This window comes from Melozone crissalis, unplaced genomic scaffold (genome assembly GCF_028551555.1).
Source record: "Melozone crissalis strain CALT ecotype California unplaced genomic scaffold, PUWL_Pcris_2 ptg000013l_1, whole genome shotgun sequence".
Classification (NCBI taxonomy): Eukaryota; Metazoa; Chordata; class Aves; order Passeriformes; family Passerellidae; genus Melozone; species Melozone crissalis.
In genome coordinates, this window is record NW_026535791.1 from 61,049,586 (window position 1) to 61,077,339 (window position 27,754).

Sequence of the window (27,754 nt, forward strand, 5' to 3'; positions counted from 1 at the left end):
TGCCAATCTTCTAAGCTTGTCATAAGGGGGTAATAGATTAATTTGGGGGGGAAAACCTATTTAAGAACAACTTTTAATTATTTAGAAGTGAAATTCTTGACAATTTAGAATAGAAATTCAAAATAAAAGTTTAATTTCAGGCTTTTGTAATAGTGTCATCCAGATGGACTTGCTGAAAGCCAAAGAAGCATAGAGATCTTTTAAATGTATGTCAGCTTGCTCAGAAGCATGTTTTTTTCCAGGTGATGGATGGGGACTTGTAACAGCACCCTTTGCTAAAGCTGCCTGTGATTTGGGTTAGTGGGTGCTTGGCAAGGAGAGGAGGAGGATGTGTCAGGGCTGTGCAGGGCTCCCTCCCGTGTGCCTCTCTTGCCCTGCCGACGGAACCTGGGTGTCCTGAGTGACTCTGGAGCACCCTGCGAGGCTTCCCAGCCTGGCCAGGGTCCCTGGGCATGAGGTGGTGGAATGAATGAGAAATGTGGAGGTGGCCTGATGCTGGTGCTGTAGGCACCCTGTGTGCAGGCTGTGTCTCTGTGCAGGGTTCCCTCTGCTTTGGGAGCGTGGTGCCCCTGCCTGTGCCACCCCAGCAACACTGTAGATCTGGCCTTGGGCCACCAGTCCATAGGTGTGGGTCACCCCTTGTGTCCCTCCCTGCTCTGGCAGGCTCCTCCAGCAGAGCTGCTGTAGTGTTGGCAAACCCATCTCACCAAGACCCTCAGGGCGCCAGTGGCTGTCCTGGTGGCCATGAGCTGCACAGGGATTCAGGCGTGGGCAGCAAAAGCCAGCGCTGGGCTTGGGCTGCCATCAGACACCTCTCCTGGCTGCTGCTTCCAGGTGGCACTAGTTTAACAATGTAAATTTATGTTGAAACAAACAGCAGTATCTTCCTTGCCCCATAAAAATGGCCATCTGGTCAGCATAGTGCACTGTTCTCAAAATTAATTGCTCAGGTTATTTTACTATAAGTAAAGTAGTCTGCTAATACAGTCCTCTTACGTATATATTGAATTTTCAAACCAGTGTTGAAACTTTCTTGTTACTGTCCTTTTTTTGCAGTACATGGGCAAGGATATGATAGGAACTTAAAAAATTCTGCCCAAAAATTGGATGATTAGAAGTTGCAAATTTTTAACTGTGTTAATGAGAAAGGCAATGTTAGAGAGAGTAAAACCAAATTGTAGTTAAAGGGTAGGTTACTTGTCACTGAAGTGGAATTCTGAAAAAGAGTTTTCAGTTCCAGATATAGTCCCTGCTTTTTCCCTTTGCAGCCTGACCTCCTCAAAAAAATTTGTTTTGTCTGTGTCAGAATGAATTTTGAGAGTATCTGAACTATGCTGGAGCTGAAAACCAGGCCTCCTATGTGGGCATTGATTTCCTTCAATTGATTGTTGACTACCTTTTATGTGACTTGTTCCTCTTAGGCCAATTTAGTTCTTTTTGTTCAGATTATGAGGAGTCATCAAGGCCTGTCTGAACAGCGAGGAAAGTTTTGTCAGGGAACTAGATAAAAGCAGAGGATGAACTTCATTTGAAATTGATAGTAAACTCAGAATTTCACTGTGAAAAATTAAGTTAAATTGTTTTTATTCATGAGCTTCTAAATTAAATACATCAGATTTAGTGCTTTGAAGCTATTTTTTTCTTTAATCCCCCAAACTTATGAGGAGACTAGATAATCTCCCATTTATTGCAATGTAATGCATATTTCAAATACATGAGGCAGTTTATCTCTGCATAGTATGAAAGTGCATTTAAAATTATTTTTAAAATGCTAGCATAGCCAAAAAGCCCCAATTTTATTTATATTCCTCTGGCTATTTCAGTGAGAAACACATGGCTGTAAAGTACAGTTTTCACATGCAGTGTACTACCAACTTAATTGGGAAGAACTTTACATCCTGACTCCATAACTGAGGTCAGGTCATGTTCTCCTCAAGGCTCCCTGTGCTGCTTTGTTCAGCAGGATTCTGCTCCACTAATCCCTCTTCAGTTGTTGCATTAGGGAATTACAGTGTGCAGTACCTTAGGTACAGAAATAGCTTACATGAACTGTAGGCCAGTGATTCCTTCTTTTGGATAGCAAATGAAAGCTCACATATGCCCACAGTGACATTATGTAACTGTGGGGAATATATTGCTTCTAAGCAGTGGTGGGAGTCTCTAAAATAAGAAAACAATATTGTAAATAGCAAGGGGGTTTTTTTATAAGATTGCAGTGTCCTTACACACAAAGCTTAGGCTTGAAGATATTTTGTTTAAATGTTGTTGAAACACAATGAAAAACTTCAGTGGGATGTGGGAATTGAGATGGAATTGGTTAATTTAATGTTTCATTTTGTTCAAAGTTTAATAGCCACATGCCTAGTACATAGGAGTAAAAATAAGGATTTCAGCATGTTTAGAAGTTTTCTGTGAGAGCTGAAAAATATTTATAAATATGCATGTTATCAATACCCGTTTTCTTTGCATACAATAATCTTACTGTAGAAGTGCATCCTGGATATATTGGGCTTTGCTGTGGTGGAAACAGGACAGGTAGGTTCACAGGAGCTGGAGAAAGGGTGATGGGGTTTGAGCCATGTCTGTGATTCAGGGTTGTTGGTAAAATCAGTGTTGGCTCAGGTGGTTTGTTTGGGAGAAGCAGTTCTTAAAAGAAGTGATACTAATCAAAATAAGTGATACACCAATGCTTGGTGTAATAGGGAACAAGGTACAAAATAAATAGCAAGTACCTACATGTGATTATCTTGCTTAGGCATAGGTAACATATGTTTGTGTCACGTTGCACTATACCAGTGATAAGGAACATCTGTGTTCTTTGTTCACACTGCTAATGGGATTTTTCAATGTATTATTCAAATATAAAATAACCTTATCACTTCCAGGTTCTAGATCTTTGTTTTTCCTTTTCTCAGCTAGATAATTTTCTTCTTGACAGTGTTCTTGTACAAATTGTGAAAGAAGGAAAATGGCCATAACTGTGATCATTTACAAATTAGGGAAATTTACTTGTTTGTTTAGCCAGGCAAGGGTGGGAGACAGAGCAAAAAGAGGTAGAAAAGCTGTCAAATTTACAGAAATAATCACTTTCTGGGTCTGCAGGCCAAGATTTTGAAGGGATATATGATTCTATGTATTGCCAGTCTAGGTGCCAAACTTGAAAAAGCATACTTTTACTATCCTAAAGCTTTTTGCAATAGGTACCCTGTAATCAGGCCATATTCAGACTTAAAACCATTGCCATAAATTAAATTGTTTTAGTATTTAAAGTACGTTTTTTAGTATTTAAAATACTTGAAAGTGCAAAATGAATTATTCAGACTCCTTGCATTTATAAATAGAAACTTGTTGCTTTCCATTTTAATCAAGGTTTTAATTTTAAAATATTTCAAAATGCTGTAATTAAATTAGGAAAATTTTATTTTGGGCTAATGTGTAGTGACTGGACTACATTTCTGTCATTGATTTACTGTATTTGTTTCTGAAATCATCATGAAAGAAGCACTATTTTAAAACAGGCCTTGTGATTCTGGCTTCATTTTTATAGCAGTGTGAAGAGTAGGTTTTCCTGAACTGGTTTGTGCCTGCATAAGCTGCTAGGAGTAGTAGTGTATGACTACATGTGGTTAGTGACGTTTGAACAGGAACCACAAAGTACAAAATGCTCAGTTTTGAAATGAACTGTCAATGCAAAAGCCAGGGCTTTTTAACTTTCTAGTCTCTAAAGTCTGCGTACCAGAGCTGAGTTTGAAAACACCTTGAGATTTAATTGTGCATTTTTCAGTGAAATAACAGTAGTTTATTAATTCTAAAACCTGACATGATGCATATACATCTTAATGCATTATAGTAATTATTTTAGTTTATGTGATTTTTATGCAGTAATTAAGTTTTGACATTTCTAGAGTTATCTCCTTTATGATATATATACACTCCTTTATGTTATTTACTAATCATATTTAAAAAGGGAACATTACATATTGAATAATGTACCTCAATTTTATTGTAATGATTTTACTGGTTACCAGGTGGGGTGGCAGTTGAAAAATTTGGTGAATGCACTACGAGAGGATCCGAGTGGTGTTATCTTAACTTTGAAAAAGCGACCTCAGAGCATGCTTACCTCAGCACCAGCTTTACTGAAAAATATGAGATGGAAGCCCCTTGCTCTGCAGGTAATGAAGCTTAATCATAAGTCATACACCATCATTTTAACTACAGATTATCTCAATGATGCTTTATTGTGCTTCATCCTCAGCAGCATATAGATTTACTCTTGTATACTTTGAAAAATTGTTTCTGAAATTATTTCTATGTGATTTGTTCTCATAGGCTTAATTGAAATTAAACCTGTTAGAACTTTTGAAAGTTAAAAAATAACCATCCCAGTGTTCTACAATGCAGAAAAGTAGATAATTTTTTCTAGCTAAGGAGAGACAAAATAATACTTCACAAATGATAAATTTTAGTTTGATTTCTTGTGAAGATCTCAGTACAGCATAACCTCTGAAAAGAGGGGGTAAAAATGTTTGAGTTCTCACTGATGGAGTTATAGGAAAATTTATAAGGTGATTGTATTCAATAAATCACTTAACAATCAAAATTTCCTCATGTAAACAAAGCTGTATTTGTGTCAGAGTTGTGTTTGAGACCGAAGGCTTGCACGTAAGGAGGGATAGCACAGGATGTCTGGCTGGGCACATAATTTTAGTACATCTGCAACGTGCTGAAAGCTGCGGAAGAATTTCATTGAAGCTTTCATGTTTAACTCTAGGATAAAATGTCACTGTGATTGATTACTCTAGGAAATAAAAGTTATGTTCAGACTGATGAAGGCATGTAACTAACTGATGCAACCAACAAATAATCCTTTTTTCCATTCAGTTCAAACAGAATACTCTTTAGAAATTTATTTTGTTTGCATAAAGAGTGCATTCTTTGGGACATTTTTATAACCACACTAAAAGTTCTAATTAAAAATTAAGTACATATGAAAGAGAAAAGACGTCTGCAAAGTTTGAACAATAGGAAAATGAGATATGGAAATGCCCTTGCCATTATCTGTGGTCTTATGCCATTTGAAATATTAGGAGATACATTAAAAACTAATGCCATGAAGAACTTCTTTCGTGTGTGTGTGTATATATATGTGTGTGTGTATAAATATTTATATAATGGTGAAATGTATTAGAGTCTTTGAAACTAAAATTTTAAATAATTGAGGTTTTTGGCCTTTCAGATATAAACAGCTTAATGCACATGTGACAAAAACTTTCAACCAGAAATTAGTATCTGGAGATAAAAGTGCAAATCTGGATGCATGAAATGAGTGTATGAATGTCTGTACTTGAAGGCTTTTTCCATAGCTTTAGTGAGAATATAAATACAAATTTGAAATTCACATCATTGCTTTAAATGGAGTCAGATATTTTCAGTCTAAATCGTGAGTATGGGTGTGTTTGGTATTTCTTCAGGTGAATTGGACAAGGCTCCTAAATACTCCATTTTGCTTCACTTTATCATTTATTACCAGAATAATTACACTGCAGACCCCACATCAAAATTTTCTGACAGGTACTTGGGTCTTACTCAACTGATCGAACTTTAGATCTGCTATGTAAATATCTACATGTGATTCCGGTTTCTCATTTAAACTCCCCTTGGCCAGCAGATGGGCATTAGTAATTACTGATCCATTCATCTTGGCCTGTTTTTGGCTGATCTGCCTTTAGGATACAGTGAATTTGCCCCTGCACATGCCTCTTTCTCTGCATTTGATGATAAAGGGAATCTGGACAGCTGCTTTGAATGTGGATTTTCTTTACTGGATGACATTGACCCCAGATGGTGATTTTCTATAATGTTACAGATTTGGGGAATGGGGGGCAATGGGAGTATTGGGGTGGGAAGATCAGTTCTTGCTGTTAGCATGAAAAATATGAATATTTTCAAGGCTAAATAGAGCACAAATAGAGATACTGTTAAACATTGCAGATAGAGTTCTGGTATCATGATGATATTATTCTGATTTTATCAAACATGACACCAGGAAAAGGCCAGAACCTCATTCAGCACTTGTGTGCAGTGGGCATGTATGTGTCTGTTTTAATTTATAATTTTAGTGTGAGAAACAACAGTTTCCTTAAGTAGGCGGAGTGTGGCCAAAGCTCCAGGGTGAAGTGCAAACTTCAGAAGATGCATAATGTGGAAATTTCTGTTGTTGATTTATGCAGATCAGAGTTGAACAGATGTTGAAGTCAGCTGATATTGAAGTTCAAGTGTAGCCTAAGTGTGATATCAGTACTGTATATTTTATCAATAACAAGCATCAAAAGAAGTCCAAGTGCAGTGTAAATTTATAGCTGTTAAAATATGAAGAAATTATATTTAGCTAATTGCCTGGAAAAAAAATTCTTCAGAAAAACTCTTAAGTGTAACAATTGCAATTTGATGCTATGGCAGTTCTGAAATTTCTTATGTTCCCGATTCACATAAAGGAGCTATTCTTTAATAAAGCTTGGGATGTAATGTGAGAGGAGAGGAAGGAAAGTGACAGCAAATACCAGAAAAACGTAAAGGAAAGCATTGCTTAACATCAACTTTGCAAGCAGGGGAGATTATGCTATCTTGTTTTCCCATATCAGGATGTCTTGAAATGTTTGAGAATGTTACACATGTGCTGTCATCCCAGAGTTAAGTTAATTGAACTAAATGTATTATTCAGCAGACACAAGCTATAAGGAAATTGTTACTTAGTAAAAATTCTGTTGAAGTGTAAAATATTCAAAAGATTATAGAGTGAGATATAGATTATAGAGTGAAATTCTGACAAAATGGGAAATAGGATCAGCAAAAAAACTGCTGTGGTCTTTTTGTGTCTGCAAATAGAGTGAACACAGGAAAAATGTGGTGTCACAGCCTAATCATATTGTGATGAATGAGGGGGGAAGGTGGAAGTGTGCCCTAATGTAAGGAGGATGACACAAAATCAGACTGGATTTTTTTGTATGCATCCCACGAATCAATACATTTAATAGCTTTTGCCATAGGCATAGAAGGTAAATTTTTCATTGTATTAAATTAGAAGACTCATTTACATTAAAATTTACAATGTGATGTTTTAATTGCGAACCTCTGAAACTTAATTTTAGCTTAAAGTGAATAATGTGGAGGCATTATTGGTAAATGACATTCAGCTTGTTCAGTCTGCAGTTGCGTTTAAAAACATGAAGTTTACCATTTGCAGCTGCATGACAAACTAAGCTTAATGGAGAGATATCAAAAATCCCTGTGAGCTGAGAAAGTGCTCAATGAGTGTCCCAGCTCAGGCAGTGTGCAGGTACCACCAGTGCATCGAGCTGGTTTGTGCATGGGTGACAGGGTGTCCTAGGAGTTAAATTATAAACTGATAATGAAGTGTTTAAGAGCTTTCTGCCCACTGTTAGTGATCTAGGTTAGCCATATGCCAGCCAAACATTCACAGTCTCCAAGTGTGGAAAATGCTTTTAGATCATTCTGATGTTAACTGGTTTTTAATTGGCATAAATGCTTCTTAGAATTTTCAGCTGTTTACTTTGAAGAGCTCTGCCTTTGCATTGCAGTCTTGCCATGAACTAGGAGTTAAATTCAGGCTACATAATTATTGATTAATTCTTAATTCTTGGTGAAGTTTTTTTTCCTTTTTAGCAGAAACACTTATATTTATTCTTTTCATAAATTTTTTTATCCTTAGAATAAATATGAAAGGTTAGGAGAGAGAAAGAAAGAAGAAGAAGAAGAATTATGCATCTCATGTAGCCATCCTGAAACTGAATGGTTTGATGTGCAGTAAAATAATACAATTAGCCTTTGGCTATACCATGCACCATTACATAATGAGTTTGTATTTACAAGTGCACTAATTCCAGCTCTAAGGTCAATCAGTACAGAAAAAAAACCCTCCTTTTTTTTCCCCCTTGTGTCCTGATTAAAGAAAGTGCTGTTGGGTTGATTGGGGATTTTTTTTTTTGTGTTTTCAGTGAGTTGATTGTCTGTTTTAATATCCATCAGTATCCAACCTCTTACTGGTAATCAAGGTTCTCCCATGATGCATTTTAGAATCATGTCCAAATTTGTGAAGTCAAGGCATTTTTCAGCCTGTGTTGTTTGTTACTGCTTTTTCAACAGTTGAATTAGATAGCTGTGGCCTTGGGGAATTTAGTGGTTGCCTTTTGCAAAGTTGAAAGTATTTATTAATATGGTATTGTACCATAAATGGTAAGGTGTTATGCCTGCAAGACAAACCTTACTAAATTTGCCTTTCAGTTACTTTTTTTGATAGGCTGATCCATTGTGTGAGAACCTAGAATGATGTTGCGGTTTGCAATATTTGTATTTCTGACTGCTACTGAATATAGTGAACAGACCAATTAACTTTAACCCTTATTTTTTTTTTTTCATTTTCCTTGTTTGATATAGAGGTGATTTTATCTTTGAACTCTCTAAATTTTTGTCTAGTTCAAAACCTAACCAAAATAAATTTCCTCTGCTCTAGATTGTCTGTTTTATTTCTCCTTTCCACTTTGTGTTGTTCTGGGGGGGTTTCAAAGGAAGGCTCCTTCAAGTGCTGTTGGAATAAAGGTGGAAAGTTCAATAGAGAAGATTCTCAGAGCATATGAAATTTTGTGTAAGTTGCTGGCAGCACACTAGCAAGAACCTAGCTGCAAAGTCCTCCTTTGTCTTCTGGAAAAGTCTTTGTTAATTACTCAAAAGAAAATGGACTTTATTACAGCGTGGAAGACTCTTCATCCAGTTCTTTTTCAATACAGAAGAAGAGTGCCAGAGCAACCTGTGCCATGCTCCAGTTAATGTGGAATGCACCTGCTGGTGTCAGGGAGTAGGCTCTTCCTCCTGCACTGAGGATGGGGCAGGTCCAGCTGCCAGCCACATCTGCTGTGTTGACTTGGAAAAAAACCTTCTGACCCCTCCTTCACCAAGCCTTTTTAAATGTCACCTTTTGTATATCTTTATAGTTTGCTGTACTGTTTTGTATTTGATTAAATTGTACTGTTTTAAAAGCCACCAGCAGCTCAGTATCTGTAGTTTTTCTAACAGAGTTTGTTTTGGATTAGATGTGCATCATATTTCCACTGTTACACATTGAGCTTTTAATTTTCCTAAGAAGCAAAGGCAACAATAAGAAGCCCTTTGTTTGAAAGAAAATGATGCTTTTATTATTTTTATTCAGTGTATTTTCTTATTTGATTATATCGCCTCTTTCATTCATCTAGACACAATGCTATACTGTTTTCATCATTTATGACTAGAAGTAATGATCCTATCCTTTTTAATTATTAAAATTGAATAAAACAATTGTTTGTTTTTAAATTACTTAGTTGTCTTTTAACTGCATGGGAACTGGGCATTCTTTGTAGCACTGTTAAAATGAACTCTGAATTAGTTACAGTGTCTCATTATTTCATGTCATGATTGTTATTATAAAATATTTATTGGAAACATTTTGTTCAATGTATTGTTGTAATTTTGATTCAATGTGAAAAATATATTGGTAGTAAAATCTGCTTATTGATGCAAATACTGTATAAAGATAATGAGATCTAAAATTTTGTATTAGCTTTGCTTATATTTTGAAAAATTGTATGTCTTTTTTTGGAGCAATGTTTCTCAGACTTCTATTGCAGCTTCCAAGGGTGTTAATGAAAGGTTCAAAGAGTTTTGACATTTAAACATATAAAATAATTTTAGATAGTGTATATTACATATTGATTACATTAATTGTTTAGATAGTAAAATCAAAAAGAATATGCTGATTCACTGGGACACCCTCCCAGTTTCTTCAGGACTGGGAGTGCAAAAAGCAGCAATGGGTCCTGTTGGCAAGAGGGAGGTGGGGACCACAGGGCAGAGCCAAGCAGGGGCAGAACAGCTACTGAAGGGAGGGGACCTGTCTGCTGCCAGTCAGTGCTGACAGGGATTTCCTTTTTCCCAGCTGCTGTGAGTAAAGACTGTTGCTTTCCTGTTCTGCAGCCAAGCAGCAGTTTTGGGAAGGCTCTGCAAAGACTAATGAACCTGAGGGAGGATGGTGCATTCAAAATGTTTGAGAAATAGTACTCCAAAATATATTGAATTATAGCTTTTGTGTCTGTCATTGTGGATTAAGATTGATGCAGGGTCATTTGTGTGACATTTTTAGGTTGTTCCCGTTTTAATATGTAACTTCCAAACTTTCTCTGTCAGGCTTTTCCCATGGGCTAAGTATTCAATTCTTTAGATCTGAAAATATTTTAGTTTTATTGCTGTTTCAGCAATCCCACTTCCCCTGGCCAGCCTGCCAGAAGGAACTGCAGCAGGAGAATCTCTACTCCTTGGCAGAGAATTAAATCAGTGATACCACTGATCTCCAAGGCATCCACTTGAGAAATACTTGACTGGAGTTGCCTGTGGTTTTGTGTCCAAGGAGCCTGCATGTGGCCCTCTGGGTGGCTGCCCCTGAAGCAGAGAGCTGCACCAGCTGGTTGCTTGCATGTGACCAGATTGACTTGAGCAGTTGAGGTCTCTAAATTCCTATGCAAAGTGCTGTGTACATGTACCATACATTTAGGCCATGTTCTGAAGGCTTTCTTTTCAACCAGAGGGGTCTGAAGACTTTTTCATTCTGTGCATAAAAGTGAAACAGCACAAGGTGGTAGTTACAGCAAGGCTCTCAGTGTGTTGAGCTACTACCAGGAGAGACCTTTTGTATGTTTTTACCATGTAAACATTCTTACTAACCTACTGATTTACTGACGTAATTGTGATAAATGCTGGGGTTTTTAAATTGGGATTTCCCTTTTTTTCTATTTGGACAATTTTTCTGTTTGTTTGAAAATAAGCAGAGTTGAGGTTGGCAATGCAAAAGCAATATTGAAAATAAATGAGACATCCTAGTATGTTTTGGGACAATCCTACAGGATTGTACCTCCACATGGATTGGATTGGATTATGATTTCTGTCACCTTGGGAGCTCCAGGTGCCCTGGAACGGTGAATTTGCTTTGTCATCCTGTGAGGTACCACAGTCATTCAGTGTGTCCACAGTTATACTGTGTCTGCACCTCTGACAGGGAACCACTGGCCTTCAGTAAGTTGGATAGCTCGTGGCTTTCTGGGTTGGACTGCATACCATTTCTTCCTATTGCACTCACTGTTTCAGCCACCTTCCTGTGCTAAAAGATAAACCAAAATACGCATTTGTCAAAGATGTCTAAACCCAAACTGATTTCCAGGATCAGCCAGCAATTTGCCTGGAGGACAAGCTGACTTGTATGTCAGGGCTGTGTGTTATACCAGATTCCTCAGACTTCAGCTTTTTTTTTTTTCTTTTTCCAGAAGTTAGGAAAATATTATTAGAATTTATATAGTTGCAGCCAGGTATTCTAGGCTGTAACACAAGGGAAATTCTTTCTCTGTGTCCTCTAGCTCTGCAGCAGCTTGTCAGGATCACCAGAGGGACATCAAACTCTTGTAAGTCCAGAATGCTTTCATGCTTGAGCATTATTTTCCCTATGTAAGATAAACCATAAGCTCACTGCTTATGGTTTGACTGATTTTGGTTTCATTGACTGCCACAATTCTGGTCTCCAAGTCCCCCTCTCCTCTTACCTCCCTTTTCATGCAGGTGTGGTAAAGGCTTGACTACTTCTTCTAAATGGAGAAGAGCAAACCTGTCTACACAGTTTGTCTTCCTCTCAGTGCTTCTGCTGGTATGAGCCATGAGCAAACAGCTTGGGCTTAACAAGTGTAAACAGGATCTAGGTCACAAAATCCTCTTGGCTTACAATGAAAAATAATTCAGTTGGCCACTCAGCAAGCCACAGTGTTCTTGTTATAGAAGTGCAGGGTATCAGAAAGGTAGCAAACACTGTTGTGTTAGTGGTTCAAAAACATCTATGGCTACATTGTCACAGATGAAAATGTAAAGGATAAGATTTTTGTTTCTCTGAAAGAGAGAGGGAGGATGTTTAGGATGTTTTATATTGTTTTGGGTTGTTTTGGGGTTTTTGACCTGTTCTTGCCACCAATTTTATTCATATTTTTGTAGATTTGTCTTGTTTTTAGTGGTTGTAAAGTCTTTTACCTGTCTGGTTTTTGTGTGTGTCTTTCTCCCTTTCTTCCTGTAAATACTGGCAGTCTTTCTTTGGCCTGGCTGTAGGATACTCACATTAACTCTAATGAGCAACAGAAGAGTTAGGCAGTATCACTGTTTATAGGAAACAGATTTGGAACATTCAAAACCAGAAAACTTGTGTCAGTTTATAGCTGTCACTCTAAAGGTGGACTTGCAAAGTTTTAACAAGCAAATTTTAAGCATGTATTTTATTAGGGCTACATAGCACCTAACACAGCTCTGTTCCAAAACAAGGCAGTAACTGGCTAAAGGATGAGGTTTCCTAAGTGATATTTGTTGTTCCTACGTACAGATTGTAAAAAAGTGGCACAGTGGTGGGGCCTTGGCTTGATAGGCATAGATTTGTATCTCTTATCACCAGCTGATGAAAGGCCAACATTCTGGCAATGATCCTGCTTTAAACTTTTTGGGTTTTCTGCTCCAGTGTCAAGATTAGTATCTAGAAAATGAGAATTTATTATTCTGCACAGGAACACCCTTTTGCTCTGTTATAAAGTATTGGTAACAGTGCTGGGAGAAGGATCTTTCTATGCACCCATTCAGTCCACATTTAGAGCATCTCTGCCATCAATACAATGTGAAATGTTTGTGTCTTTAAGTAGTTACTAAGGTCAGAATTTTAGGTATAGTGAATTCCCTTCAATCCTAGCACTTCTTTCTTCAAGGAGTAAACTTCCAAAAAGATGGAGGAGAAAAAACTCTTTCAAAGCAGAACTCAGTATATTTTAATATTGGATTCTTTTTTGGGTGTATAAAGATACTCTTGTACTTGCTGTTCTGCTCTTTCTTTTTCTTCTGCCTGAGTTTAGCTATCACACAAACCAAGCCACACAAGGCTTTTGTTTATAGACAGATATGTTATTAAGTAGACTAAAACAAAGTTTTATTCTCATTTGATTTTTCTGCATCTGTGTAGACACTTAGAAAATCCTGTGAAAAAATGTGATTAAGAGAAGGATCCTGTCTGGACTAGAATGATAACTAGAATGCGTTATTATTTTGCAAGGAGGGTACAGTTTATTTACCTGTGAGTAAATGTTATTTTGTGAGGAGTGTACCCAGGAGAATGAATAATAATAATAATCTCCAGTTGATTCTCTCATAGCGTGTGTGCTCTGAGGATGCAGCACCTGATTTAACAGCATCTGCAGGCATAAGCTGAAGCTTTTACAGTTAATTCTTAAGCTGTAGAGCAGATGGAAGGACTTGACATTAAATTTAATACCTACTTATTCACCTTTTGCTGTAAACACTATACTTTTTCTTTACAATGTTAGTTTATTTAAGGAATTAACTGGATTCTCTTTGCTATTTACTCATTAAGCCTTCACCAGTAGCTCATGTGATCACTGATTTTATGGGCATTGGCAATAAACTTGCTGTGCTAAAGGGAAAAAGATGCAATCAAAGGAGTCAATTGTATAAGCACAATACATGTCCATTTGTAGATCTGTCCTCTTAGCATGAGTGGGTTTTTAGTCAGTTTAAAAGCATGCAGAATGTTAGAACTGCTAACTATTTCTTTAGATTTCTGAACTAATTCTGGTTTTGGCTTTTACAAATAAAAATGTGTAATATATAAGGATAATCCTGATTATTTCTCTTTCTCTTTTGACCCAGCCTCTTATTCCTAGAAGCCCTACAAGCAGTGTTGCTACTCCATCCAGCACTATCAGCACACCTACAAAAAGAGACAGCTCTGCCCTTCAAGATCTCTACATACCTCCTCCTCCAACAGAACCTTATGTTCCAAGGTAAAAAAGACCATTTTACAGTACAATTTGATCAAAAAATGTTTGTGAAGTAACTGACCATTCCATTTATACCTATTTATTAGTCTTCCCTGTAGCTAATACTGTATTGATACTGTATTTTGCAGGTAAACTGGTTATTAAGGGTAGATGTGTTGAATCAGACCCAGAATATTCTGAATCAGTATCTTGTCTGCAAAAAGTAGCCTTCAGAAAGAAGGTCCAGTACCCTATTTTCTCATATATGGGGTCATCAATTGGCTGCAACAGTCTCATTCAGAAGAGCAAAATTTACCTGAAACCCTGGATCTGTAACTAGGAAAGGAGCTCATATTTGTCCCCTTGCCCAAAACTGATAATGCAGCAAGAGAGTCTGAGTTAAATGAAATAAACTTTTCAACTCCAAGAACAGAACTGTTCAGTCCTGCCATAGTGTTTTCTTTCTCTGATATTTGAGAAATTTCAGATTTGTGTTCTAGTGTGGCCACTCAGCCAGACTGTGCAGTGACCTTGCTGTTCCCTGTCAGTACAGCTGATACTCTGACCTGCCACCTGGAACAGCATTTTCATTTCTCCCAGGTCTCTGGACTTGCTTAGCCAGAAGAGCAGCAGATCCTCCTTGCAGATTCATTAGCCTACCTTTACACAACCACCAATGATTCAGTATATTTCCATAATGTACACAGATTCCTGAATTCCTGAAACTCTGAGAGAATTATGGCCTACAAATAGTGCAAAAAGTGGCTGCCCAGAGTTTTAGGATTGTCTTTAAGAGGAATCAGAATTCCTAAAGCTTCCATAATCCTAGACACAGGTATCATATGTCCAGTTAATGTATTTTTAAATTAATTGTTGCTTTTCTTTTAGTTACCTTTCTTGGAAAAGTTATAAGGGCAGCATGTTCTTTCTTGCACCTCAGTGTCTTATACCTGAGTTTTTCTTACTCTTTCTTATCAGCAACTCCTCTAGCCAGTTGATAAGATGACCTGATACTGACAGGACTTTCCAGGGGCTTGTCCAAGAGTGAGGTATATGGCAAGTTAAATTGCCTCCTGGGGAGAAGGAGTTTACATGCTATGATAAATTATTACTTTTCAGATATATGAAAAACCTTGCAGGGCACAAGTGTGATTTTGACTTCATGAGGATGTCAGAAGCCTTTTGTGAAGCCTTAAGCTGTGTCCCATGTTCCTTCCATGTACATGGCTTGGTTTCTGTTTCTCAGGGAAAAAAATAATTATTTCAAATGCGGCATGTATAACCCAGATGAGCTCACCATACTCTCGTTTACTATAACTATTTTTTTTCTTTCGATTAAATGAGAACATTTTTAGTCATGACACTTAAATTGTGCACAGTAATCAAATACATATTTTACCTCCCTGATAACAATTCTTTGTTATGCTCACATAAATATTTTAAGGGCATGGTTTTCAGAAAATTTACAGAAAAGAACCAAGTATTTAATTCCAATCCAATAACATAAAAAACATTGGGGGGGAAGAAAAACCCAACCAAAGAGTAGTCTTAGGTGTGTTTCTCTTTGAATGCAGTAGTCATATGGTAAAAACCTAGTGCTCCTGAAACTGATTATGTTTACCATCACAATATTTTTATTTGATAAGAAGTGCATCCTCATTTTTAAATTATTTTTGCTAAACATTCACTACTCTTCATTTTTTGAGTTCTGCTGTACAAATTGAGAACTTCCAAATGAATTGTGATTATTTTTAATAACATCTCTTAAATCATGTTGATAATGCAGTAGTTTGGACCAATTCAGATTAAATCTTATAATACATATTAGTACAAGCTGTAATCTTGTAGAGAGATTAGGCTTGGTACATTTGAATTTTTTCATCAGCTTAATCCAAATGGACTGTTCTTGAGTTCACCTGTCTCATAGGGTGCAGTGTTTCTGAATAATTTGTTAGGTCATTTCATCAGATTTTTTGCCCGTGATTAACTATATTAAATCATGTGTGTATTTTGGGTATTATCAAACTGCTCAACATCTGTTTCTCAGCTTGTTGTTGCCATTCCAAAGGAAGAAAAGCAAACAATCAAGCCTCCTTTTGTTCCTAGAATAGAGGAAAAGACTTGATATTTTGATGTAAATTGTAAAACCCAAAGGCTTGGTGATGATACCCACAGACAGTACAGCTGCTGACATATCCTCTCATGGATGGCATGACAAAAAGGGACCAACACTTGCCATGTGCTGGTTGTGTGTTAGTGCCTGCTCATATTTATCAAGCACCTTTGGGGATGGGAACTGGACCCCTCATCTCTAGAGGGCTGTGGCAAAGGGTGTTTGTCTGATGGCTCTGTATTAACTCCATGCTTGCAGTAAAGATCCCTCTAGGTCAGGCTGCACTGCCTTCCTTGGGCCAGCCCTGATGGTGGCTGCAGCATCAATCAGCATCTGGCTGGTTTATGTCAGTGTCCATCCTGTTACCTGCTGGGGTGCCCAGCTCTGTCAGCACAGAAGGGCTCTCTGTGGCTGGAGGAGAGCCCACAGTCCTGTTGGGGCTGCAACCGGTCTCCCTCCCTCACTAAGCCAACACCATGCCTGCTCTGGGAAAGCAGCTTGGCCAAAGTGAGTGTAGTGATCAGTGGGGGTTTGTGATGCTGCACTGTCACACTGAGGCAGGATGGCCTTTTGTCATCCTTCATGGCTGCCTGGGTGCCATGAGGAGGCTTTGCTTGGTCCTCAAATGGAGTCTCAAGGTGCCAGGTGAAGTAGGGGTCAGCATGGTGGCCAGCTTGGAACTCACATGGACGTTCCCAGGAGCTGAAGGGTTCCAACCAGAGCATATGGCCCAGCTTTTCTTTTGATTACCTCTTGAATACCTACTTCTCTCTTGACTACTGCATTTTGCTGCCCAGAAATGGCTGTCTGATCAGGTCTTTTGCAGCCATCTCCAGGCAGTTGTAGCAGCACATTTACTAGATAAGTCCTGGTTCATCTAGTGCAAGAAAAGACTCCTAACCCAGCACTGCTTGCTCTCTTGTTTGATGCCTTTGACTAGTTCCCATTTTCAAAGAGTGGGGCATGGGTGGAGGAAAGCAAAAAGATCATGGGGATCTGACACAAAGTGCAGAGTGAGCACTCTCCTGGGGTAGCAGCTGATGAGCAGGTGCTGCACACTGTATGTGAAACTGCATGGATGTGCCTGTACAACTTCTAGACCTGAAATGATTGTGCAAAACTATGTCAGGTGTCTGTACATCTTCTGTGCCTGGTTCATCTTGATCTGGGATAAAGTGTGAGGAACCAGACTGTGTTTGCTGATGCTTACCATGTAGACATCTCTTAAAAGTATGCAATGTAAGGCAAACATTCCTCCTCTGACCTAAATCCCAAAGTGGTAGGTAGATTCCAGAAAAAAACAAGAAAAATGAAAAGAGTAATTGCACATCAGTTTTATTTCTATAATAAATTTCAAGAGAAATCCATGAGATGGATAAATCAGTAAAGAACTGAACAAGCAGAAATGTGTGAGGTAGCTGGCATATAAATGCATATAAAGGCATATAAATGCATGTATACTATGTGCTCCTGATGTGGGGTGGATTTCATCTGTTTCACCATATAAAATATTGGCATAGGCCCATGTTTATTGCAATATTCACAGTATAAAAAAATCAGTGTCTTATCTCAATATATTAAAAACTTTTCTTTTTAACTGCAGGGATGAAAAGGGAAATCTCCCCTGTGACGATGTGGGCAGACATATAGTGGGCAAACCAGTTCATACAGGATCTGAATCTCCAAACTCATTTCTGGACCAAGAGTATCGGAAACGCTTCAACGTGGTTGAAGAAGATGCTGTTTTGTACTGCTATGAGTATGAGAAGGGAAGAACAAGTGGTCCTGGAAGGAGAGAGAGCACACCAACATATGGTACCGCATTGATCTCATAAAGATAATCACCATTTGTTGATTTTAGGATTTTCATACATCTGCTTTTGTTTTTAACCATGAAAATACTTCTGGTGGCCATTGATTTTGCTGAGAATTCAATACTACTTTAGTATAATTTCAGCCAAAGAGCTTATTCTGTTATCGGAAAGAAAAATATTTACTATGATAGATAAGTCCAGTTTAAAATTGATGAGATTTTTGTATATATATTTTTGCTATCAACTTAGTTTTCCAGACCATGCTTCAGTATGATTTTATTGAAAAAACATATACTAGAAGCTCATATTTTTTTACTAAAAATTCAGAATGGAGTTTCTCTCATTGGAAGGGCAAGATTTGAATAAGCTTTGGAATTCAGCTTTTGAAAACGTTTCTTAGGTATAACAACAATCAAATCCCTTCAGATTTACCAAAAGGTGACTTGCTGCTTTCATGCTACACTGCTCTCTAAAACTCTATAATTCTTTAGTTCCAGAATTGAAGTATGACTGATGACAGTCGTCTTTTTTTGGTAGTACTGTATTAACCTCCTGTAACTTCCTATGTTGCAAATGGTGGTTTTTTACATACAGCAGTTCCTCATTATTTGGGACCATAGGTTGTTACAAAAGGAATTTTGCATGTGAGCACACATGTGTATTTGTGCTACACCCACATCTTGGATTTTGGCTTATTTAGGATGAGAATTCAGGAACAATTTCTGGTGAGAGTTCTGATGCTCAAACCCTTGTACTCCAACTTATTTTACCCTTGAAACTGTTGGAACTCTTCCTTTACCTAGTGTGGTAACTCATTTAGCTTTGGACTAGGAGACCTGGTTTTCTGTTGCCAAGTATAAAATTGTACAGACATAGAGTTGGTAGGCTGTGGAAGAAAATGAATAGGATATCTCATGTTTAAAAAAGTTATTTTGACTGCTATAGTATTAGCTAAGCACACACTTGAACATTTTTTCAACCTACCTGCTGTGTTACTTCAGCTTTAAAAGTGAGCACAAGCTGTATGTTAGTTATTGTAACAGTCCTGTCATCATATCCCTTTGTGAAGAAAATAGATGTAAATTATGAGGAAGCATAGATTTAGTACATCATGCAGCCAAGCCACAGAATCACTTGGGGACCTTGATATAAATTGAACTTGAGCTGTGTAAAGTGTCCTCAGGACCTGGAGCAATGTGCTTGCACAACATGAAAGGTTGCATTTTCACAAAATGCACTCTTTCTACACAAGTACACCATCCTGCTGAAAAATCTTCAGTATCCTTTTGATTTCAAAGTGTTTTCAAGTGTTTTCTAACCATGCCCATTCTGTGCAAAATAACTAAGTTTTGAAAATGGATACATCAATTTTATTACTCCAGTATTTCAAATATTACAATTGGTGGCTGCAGTCAGTTCCATTAACAGAGATGTACTCACTGTTCCAGACATTAAATTTTAATACTGGTGGTTGAGAGGGAAGAACACATTTCTTCTTCAAGGACTGCTGAATCTATTATTTTGTTATAGGATAGCTTTTTCTGCCTTTTTTTTCTGTTAGCAGAAAGGGTCATAAAGACATGGATCAAAGACTCCACTGAAAATCAGTCATTATTTAACACATTTGTTTTACAGTCTTTCACTTTTGATCTCACTTTTTTAATGAATTCAATTCCATTTTTAATGAATTGTCAAGTCCATTTTCATTTAAGTGTATTTTCTAAAAATATTACCATTTCAGCATTAAATTCTAAAGTTTCCCACATGCATTTGTTAGCATAAGGTTTGTGGGTAGGCATGGCCTTAGGGTTTCACAGAAATCTGGAAAATGACAATAACACTCTTCTGGCTTATGGTCATCCATTAAAGAAGGTCAGAGAGTGTTCCCAGGCCTAGAGAAATAATTATTTTCAACATGTACTTACCATTAATCTTGTGATGTGTCAACTTTTTTACAAAAATTTTCTCAGTTCTCCTTCATGAGAGGTTAATAAGGCCCTTTGTAATTTCTTTACTGGAATCTTTTGATATTTTTTGACAATGTTAACAAAGATATTTCTCTTTGTTGCTCTTACTGGCTTTGAGGTCTTCCATAGTTGCTGCTAATTGGCCTTGGAAAGATGAAAATTTTCCTAAGTGTCCTTTTGATGGAAAAGAGATTAGGGAATCCATAGGGATGTAAAACCAAGGTTGTTAGGAGAGGAAACAAACAAATGAAACGTGAATTTAAGGAAAGAAACAAATTTGATCATTGTAGTTTTAATGCCAGATACAAAAGCAGATACTTTGAACAGCTGAAGGCTTTGCAGAAAATTTGTTGTTACTTTTGATAACAGTCAGATTTAAACAATCAATTTTGTAGCTTTTCTACTTTATTAAGTGTGCAGTTAATAAGATACTATGTGTTTAGCCTCACAAAGAAAAGAAATTTTTATTTCTAGAAAAAGAAACTGTTGAAAGCTGTTTTTGATCTAGTAAACATGAGCCGAATGCATTCCCCACTCAGGAAATGACTGTGTGCACTAAATCTCACCAGGTGCAATCAGACTTAAATATGTGTCCCTAAATAGTAAAATTAATGATAAGAGAAAATTATGATTTTCCTGAGTAGTGAAGTATTTGTGACCTGATCCTGTGGTCTGAACAGAATGTAAAACTTTTTTTGTCAATTTTTTTTTTAAGATAATAAAAACTTTTATCATTATGCTGGCTGAATGGTGTTGGTGTGTTTTCCATGGACACAGTACTTCAGCAGGGAGATGGACATGTTTGAATATTTGCTTTCATTATAAATATGGGGGTTTTTTTCAGTGTATCATGAATTTAACCTCAAAATATGGAGTAAAACTTTCATGTAGGAATTTTCTACTAAAATAATTTACAGGACTTTTGAAGTTTTTACTTTAAGCTTTGCTACTTTTAAAATCAAACTATTTACTTGCTTTTTGGATTTGTGACTGGTAGATTGATTTAAAAAGAGCAAGGACTGATCTTGTTGGGAAAACATTTTGTTTTCAGTCTGTCAGATAATATGCCATGTGCTATGCTTCTCTGTTTTGTTTCAATATATTTTTTACATACACTTTGTTTCAATACACTGTTTAACTTGCTAAAGAATTCAGACCATTCTAAGACCATTCTAAGTGGCCCCACTAAGTTCCTTAGCACACTGATTTTACTGATTTCCAGCTATATACGTGAAGTCCCTAACAGAAATCATAGTTTACAGCATTTTTTGAAATCAATTCAGCAGCTTCCAGTCAAAATTTAAAAGACAGAATAGTCTTCAGCTATTTTTATTTTTTTTAATTTTAAATATATAAAATATATTTATTTTTATTGCTGTCTGAGATCAAAGTGAATTTAGCAATAATAATGTACTTTGCTTTCTGTGGATGAAATGCTACAAAAGAAATGACATGAAGAGGTTTTCTATTTCCTTTCTCAGTCACTGATGGATCTTGTAAGCCCACCAGCAAATATGCCATTTGTGAAGGTACTTCAGTGATATGCACAAGTTTCTGCTACCAACAGTTCCCATGTGCTTTAAAACAGTTCTCCCATGTGTGTGCCAGGGGCTTCCAGAATAAGAAATAGATACTGCTCAGTGAAAGCCGAAGTAATTTGAATGTGTTTTCAGTATCAGACCTCATTCTACTGATGACTTTGTAGGGCACTGGATTTATTTTCTAAACTTAAAAAAAATTCCACTAAATACTTAGCTGCTTCTTTTCTGTTAAAGAGAACAGAACTCCTGTCTTAACCTCTTGTTCAGAGGCAGCGCTGGATCCTCTTTCGTAAGCAACCCTGTAGAATTGCAGCTTAGCACATAATTTGTTCTTTCTTCTAAAGAATGTTGGGTTAATGCTGCCTTATGGTGCATGATCTCAATTTTTTCCTCTGTTTCCAGGGAAGCTGAGGCCTATTTCTATGCCAGTAGAATATAACTGGGTGGGAGATTATGAAGACCCCAATAAAATAAAAAGAGATACTAGGAGAGGTAAGTAATCTGAACACACATCTTATACAAGGCAAGGTTTTATCTTGCTTTAAGCTATATATTTCAACATCATTTTGCTGCTTGCTTAGCTATATATGTTTGTGAACCTGTTTTGGTATTTTCTTTATTATATATGCTTAATTTTTTGCAGAGTCTATTTTAGGATTGTGAAGTTGGTTGGAAAACATTCTAGAGCAGAATGGGATTTACTTCAAAATCAAAGAGGATAAGTTTTTCTGGGTTGTGAGACTTGGATACATTACTCCATGTACAAAATTATGATAACAGCAACCTCTGAGATTGCTGTTATCAACCAAGAACAAGATGTTACAGCAATGATAGCTATTTCTGTAAAAATAACTAAATATTCAGTAGGGATCACAAAAGGAAACACTTAGGAATTATTAGGAAAAGAATACAAGACCAAATTTAGAAGCATTCTTTTGCTGCCGTGTCAGTTGTTGTCATGGTATGTGTGTGGAATTCCAGTCTCTTAATCTCTTAAGAAAAATACAGTTGAATTCAAGAAAGTTTAGGAGACAACAAAAATTAATCAGATGCCTGAATTGACTTCTGAACTGGGGCCAGTTACACAGGCTGTCCATTCTCAGTTTGGGAGCAGGACATAATAAAATTTTATAAAAGCTTATGTGGACTGAAGTAAGGAAATAGGTTTGTCAGTGTTTAATCTGAAACGAGAGAAAAGAGCTCAAATATCCCTGTCAGATGCTGGATAAAAAGAAAATTAGCTGGTGCAGTTCATGTTCAAGCTGAAGAACATCTTGCCACAGGAGGTTGTGGGTACTAGCAGTTCACACTAATGCAGGGAAAGAGACAATTTTGTGAAAAAGAAATCGGATGAGGTTTCCTAAATTGACAGACATTGCTTCTGGGTCAAATACAAATTGGTACATGCTGGAAGAGTATTCAGGGAAAGTATGTATGATAGGGTGAATGATCCCCAATGAACATTCAGAGAAAATTACTTTAAAATGTGTGGTGCCACTGACTTTTGTATTAATTATGACTCCTGGTTAAAAAAGTAGCAAAACCCACAAAATTATCATAGGTCCATCATTGCTCATTTTTTTAAAACTCCAAGACAAAATTTATTGATGTGCATCTTCTCTTACATTTTGTTCCCTTTATTTAAAACATACCAGAATAAATGTCGTGAATTTTCCCTACCAGAGATTTTCTTTCTCATTATATCTGAACCAAAGAAGCATATAGGTTTTGTTAATTAAATAGTCCCAAAGAGTTCAAATTGGCAGTAGATCTTAGCAAGAATATTGCATGTTCTGGAAGCAGGATTTACATGCATGTAAAAGTTGACAATGATGTTTTGCATTACTTTCCTTTCAACAGAAAATTCATTGCTTCGCTATATGAGCAATGAGAAAATAGGTCAAGAAGATTACATGTTTCAAAGGAATAGCAAAAAGGATACTGGGAAAAAGTCCAAAAAGAAGGGAGACAAGAGTAGTAGTCCAAGTCATTACTCACTGTTGCCTAGTTTACAAATGGAGTCATTGAGGCAAGAAGTCATGGGCACACCTGGACCAGAAGCTGCTATGTACCATGTAAGTAAAAATAATATTAACAAAAGTCATTGCTCTGTGCTTGTGGTAAGAGACAGTCTTGGTTTAATAGTGTTCTTCAAACCTTCTCTGGACTGCTGTTGTTGCACTGATTTATATTCTTCAGACAGTAACTAAGTCTCCAAGAAATATTTCAGAATTCTTGATTTTGCTGTTAAGATGAAGGATGGACAGCATTATTTTATTTCCTGTATTTGAAAATGGCACTTTTGAAATGCAGTGTGGTATCTCTGCCTTGACTGACTTGCTGCTGATGAAAAAGGAAGCAGCAGCAGTTTCCTGACTGGCTAGATACCTTCTTCCCAGCATCTCCATCACTGCAGTATGCTAAGTGTTGTCAGACAGCCCCTTTACTACAGGTACTTGGAAGGCCTGATAATGGCAGGAAAACTTGTGGGAGGTGTTTGTTTTCCTTTGAGGTAAGAGGAGCTCTAATGCATGTAACTGTTTTTAACATACAGCCCTCAAGAATGCAGGTATAAATGTGAAGGTAGCAGTTCTGCTGGATAGGATGCAAAAGGAAAATTGCAGTAACTTGCTTGTTTTTAAGTGTGTCCAAAAAATGGAGTTAGAAGATCACAACATATTTAAAATGTGATAAGACATTCACCCCATAGCACTTTCCATGTATCAAGAGAATACTCATCTCTCAGTGACATTTGTTTCTCAGTATATGTTAAATTCCTGACACTATGCAGTAACAAAATCTTTATTTTAAGGTACCATCTTTTTTTTTTGCTTTGGTTCCCTCTCTAACATAGTAAGTCTAGATTCCAAATTCTACAAAATTAATGATGCACACAGGAACTGGTGGATTCTCAAAGCTCTGGTTTGGAAGTTAATGAGCAACAGCAAGCATAGAATTGACAATAAGCATTTTTCATTTACTTTGGATATTTATCCACAAAACACTTGAAATGTTACCACCCCAAATTCCACCAGTATCAGCTAATCCTTCTTGTGCATCATTGCCATTGCCATCTCTCTCTGTAATGCCGTTAAATCTTCAGCATCTATTTGAAAGTTTAGTTGGAGCTTATTACTTTATAAAAATAAATAAAGGTTATCCATTCTTTAGAATAAAAATCAGTATTGATCTGCTAACTGGTTATGGTGCAAAATGCTTGAAGTAAACTGAAAAAGGAATCTTGGACTATTGATTTGTCCAAGAAATGGGAAATAGAAAGGAGCCCTTCACAAAGCATTTACAGTGCTCTGCAGCTGAATCTTGCTGATGCTGCCTCTGGAAGCTGGCTGCTATCATGCAGTTCCAGAGTTCCTCTTTAGTGGTAATGACACCCAAGTATTCTGGTGCATATTTCTTTTGCCACACAGCAGAGTCAAAGGTTTTTTAATAAATTGGGCAAAACTTTTCTTCCAATCTTAAAGTGAGCACACAAAGAATGGGGGAGTACAGATAACACACAAGGAACTCCTATCTATTTGCAGTAAAATTTTATTAAGCTATAGATAACAAATCAGGCAATGAAAACATACTTTATACTCAAATTGCATCTTAAAGATCACTAAAAGAGTGGCTGTCCTATTAAAATTTTCTATTTGCAATCAGCAGCTACCTAGATTTTCCCAAATATTTCAGATTATTTTTACATTGAAGCCTCCAGATATGCATGAGTTGAGTGTAAAAGAACTACCCTGATAGTAGTGAAAGAGCTGGAGGTTTTTTTTGTTTGGTTTGGTCTGGGTTTTTTCAGAAGTCAATGTTTTCATCATGATAGAATATCAGGGAAAGAGAGAATACTGTGACTCTGTGCTGTGTATACCACAAGCCAGTAGATTTTTCTAAAGTAAAGAGCAGCCTCTACTATGTGGCTTTAGTTAAATTTGAACCTTTAGTGCCTCAATTGTTTGCATAAAGTCCCAGTGCTAAAGAACACTCCACCAGGCTTGTTAAGTAGCTCAAATCCCTCATTGCTCTTGTTTTTAAGAGTATTCATCTGTTACCCTGTGTTTACCTGGCTTCTAAGTCCAACCGTAATTTTAAATGTACCATTATGCATTATCCTCTGGATTTAACCATCTTTAGTTACCAAATTTATCCCTCAATATAGGATTTTACAGGTTATAATCAAATAATTTTGTAGACTCCTCTTGCTTGCAAGAGTTACAATGAGCTTCTTAGGTTTTTCTTCAAAAATTGTGTTTTCACATCCTTTCCTCATTCTCAAAATTCTTTCAAATCTTCATATCTAATCCTAAACTATCTTAAGAATCCTTCCTAAAGTATGCCAGCAGAGCACATAAATTTCCAGAAGCTGCTTGGAAAGGTTACATAACCATTCCTGTTCACTACTTCTCTATTTAAATGCTCAAAGGACTGATTACTGATTTTATCCATAGCCTTGGAATGAGAGTGTGTTTGTTACTTGGTTTTAGTTTTATTTTTTCTGTAATGGTATTATTTCAAATCAGTTATAGGCAAGATGGATATTCCCAATCTAAAAGCTTTTATCTTGCATTCTTTGTTCTTAAATACAGTAAATTGTATGTAGTTGGTCACGTTGAAACATGTCACTTCTTGGATATGCTTGCTGAATAATCCTTGTCTCTGAAGCAACCCTAAGTATGAAATATGTGAGAGTAAGGACTCTGGACCCTCAAACTGGACCCCCATGACTCTCAAGTCCATAACAAAGGAGTATTGAAGCTCCAGGAATCTGGGGTCTGGTGTGGGGTCTCCTTGTTTTGAAATTATATTTTTAATGTGTGTACTCTGTGAAATAGAAAGCATGCACATTTTATTTCTTCTTCTTTTTGTTCTATTTTCCCTTTTATTGAATTCCCTGGAGTAAAAGCCATGCTGCTCATTCAGCAGTAAGGTTTTGTGTCATTCTCTGGTCTTTGATTCTGTGTTACCTTTATTCAGTGATGTTTTCATTCTTTTTTGACTCCATTGCTATAAATGTTAAATAATTTTGGACTAAAATGCATCCCACTGGCCTCTTTCCTTTTGGATTTTGCAGCCATTGATGTGAGCAGGTTGATTACCTTTTTACTGTGAAGCTTTTCTGCAGAAAAGCAGCTTTTACAATAATGCTGACTTCAGCTCCTTCTGCTGCTTTTATGTATAGCTCTATAGAAAAGAAAAATCTTTGATAAAAAAATACACTGCTGAATTAAATCACCACAGCAGAAATGGTATTATTTTTTGTGCTGTAAACAAAGTGGATGGTGTTAAAAAAATTACCATGGTAATGTAGAAGTGCCTGGTTGTTATTTGCTAAAAGCTATTCTGTAAAATGCCAGCAGATTCAAATTGTTATATTCGAAAATGATCACAAGATTGTGTCAGTCTAGCATTTTTCTGACTGTCAGGATACTAAACTTGCATTAAATCACCAGTTTCAAAAGTTTTTATTGTATTACTGACTTGCCTTTGCAATCAAAACTGTCTGGTCAAGGGTACATTTCAGTTGCAGCCTTGAAAAGTGAACAGGGTTTGCTTGTATCCACTGAATGAAACCAATGTGATAGCCAATAACACAGCAAAATGAAAACTAATTTGTGTTGTGTCTGTGAACTAAACATCTCTTGTATCCTTTTCTGGTGTTTCTGAATCCTCATATATAAATTTTCTGCACTTCTTTGGTTTTTTTTCTCATCATAGAAATTGTTTTCAGTATTTTGTTGATTTCTGGACAAGTTGTTCTTGCATTCTATTTTTCTTCCTCAGTATTGTAAAAGAAACCAACACAGTGTGGTAATGTTTTTATTAAGCTGAGGCAAACTGCTTGAGCTGTTGCTAATCTGATGTGCAAGCAGGTGTTCAATGTGATCTATTTCTGTAGGTAGAGAACAGCACATTTTGTCTTGAACTTTTGGGGCACAAGAGATGAAAACTCTGACATATTGTTGTAGTTTCTCAAGTTCATTATGTTTTCTGTAAAGGAATTTTCTTGGTGTGTTGTGCTTTGTTTTTGTTGAAGGAAAATAATGTGGTTATTTAGGAGGGAGATAGAGTCATAGGTCAAAAGAAGTTCAGTGTCAGGTTAATAATAATTTGCTGCTAACTGGATCAATACAACTTTCCCTTAGCCTAGAAGCAGCATTGCCATGTGAAGAAAAGCTTACAGGCTATTGTTTGTGGTAGTAAGTGAGATTGCTTTTTCTTGCATAACTCCCTGCTGTATACAATAGGCTGTAACCTCCACAGATAAACTTATATTATTGACCTTGTTTCTTCTCCCTTCCTGCATCCCATTATCTCTGCATTTTCCAGTGTATGCTCAGTTGTTCATATGTTCTTACCAATACATAGTGACTCGCTAGTTGTAGGACAAGTGGCAGAAAAATAACAGCTTCTCACTATG

The 27,754-nt window shown here is 36.8% G+C and overlaps 1 protein-coding gene across 6 annotated transcripts in view; it reads left to right on the forward strand.

Annotated features, from left to right (window-relative positions):
• The window catches only part of CNKSR2 (connector enhancer of kinase suppressor of Ras 2), a 206,170-nt gene that overhangs the window by 106,902 nt on the left and 71,514 nt on the right, over positions 1-27,754 (forward strand). For 4 of the 6 annotated variants that reach the window (XM_054271704.1, XM_054271705.1, XM_054271710.1 and 1 more), the window contains 5 exons: positions 4,029-4,175; positions 13,786-13,919; positions 17,612-17,823; positions 21,733-21,822; positions 23,191-23,405. In XM_054271704.1, the coding sequence (XP_054127679.1) occupies positions 4,029-4,175; positions 13,786-13,919; positions 17,612-17,823; positions 21,733-21,822; positions 23,191-23,405 (798 nt within the window). The remainder of the gene's footprint in view (positions 1-4,028; positions 4,176-13,785; positions 13,920-17,611; positions 17,824-21,732; positions 21,823-23,190; positions 23,406-27,754) is intronic. The other 2 variants (XM_054271707.1, XM_054271708.1) reach the window with 1 other exon arrangement.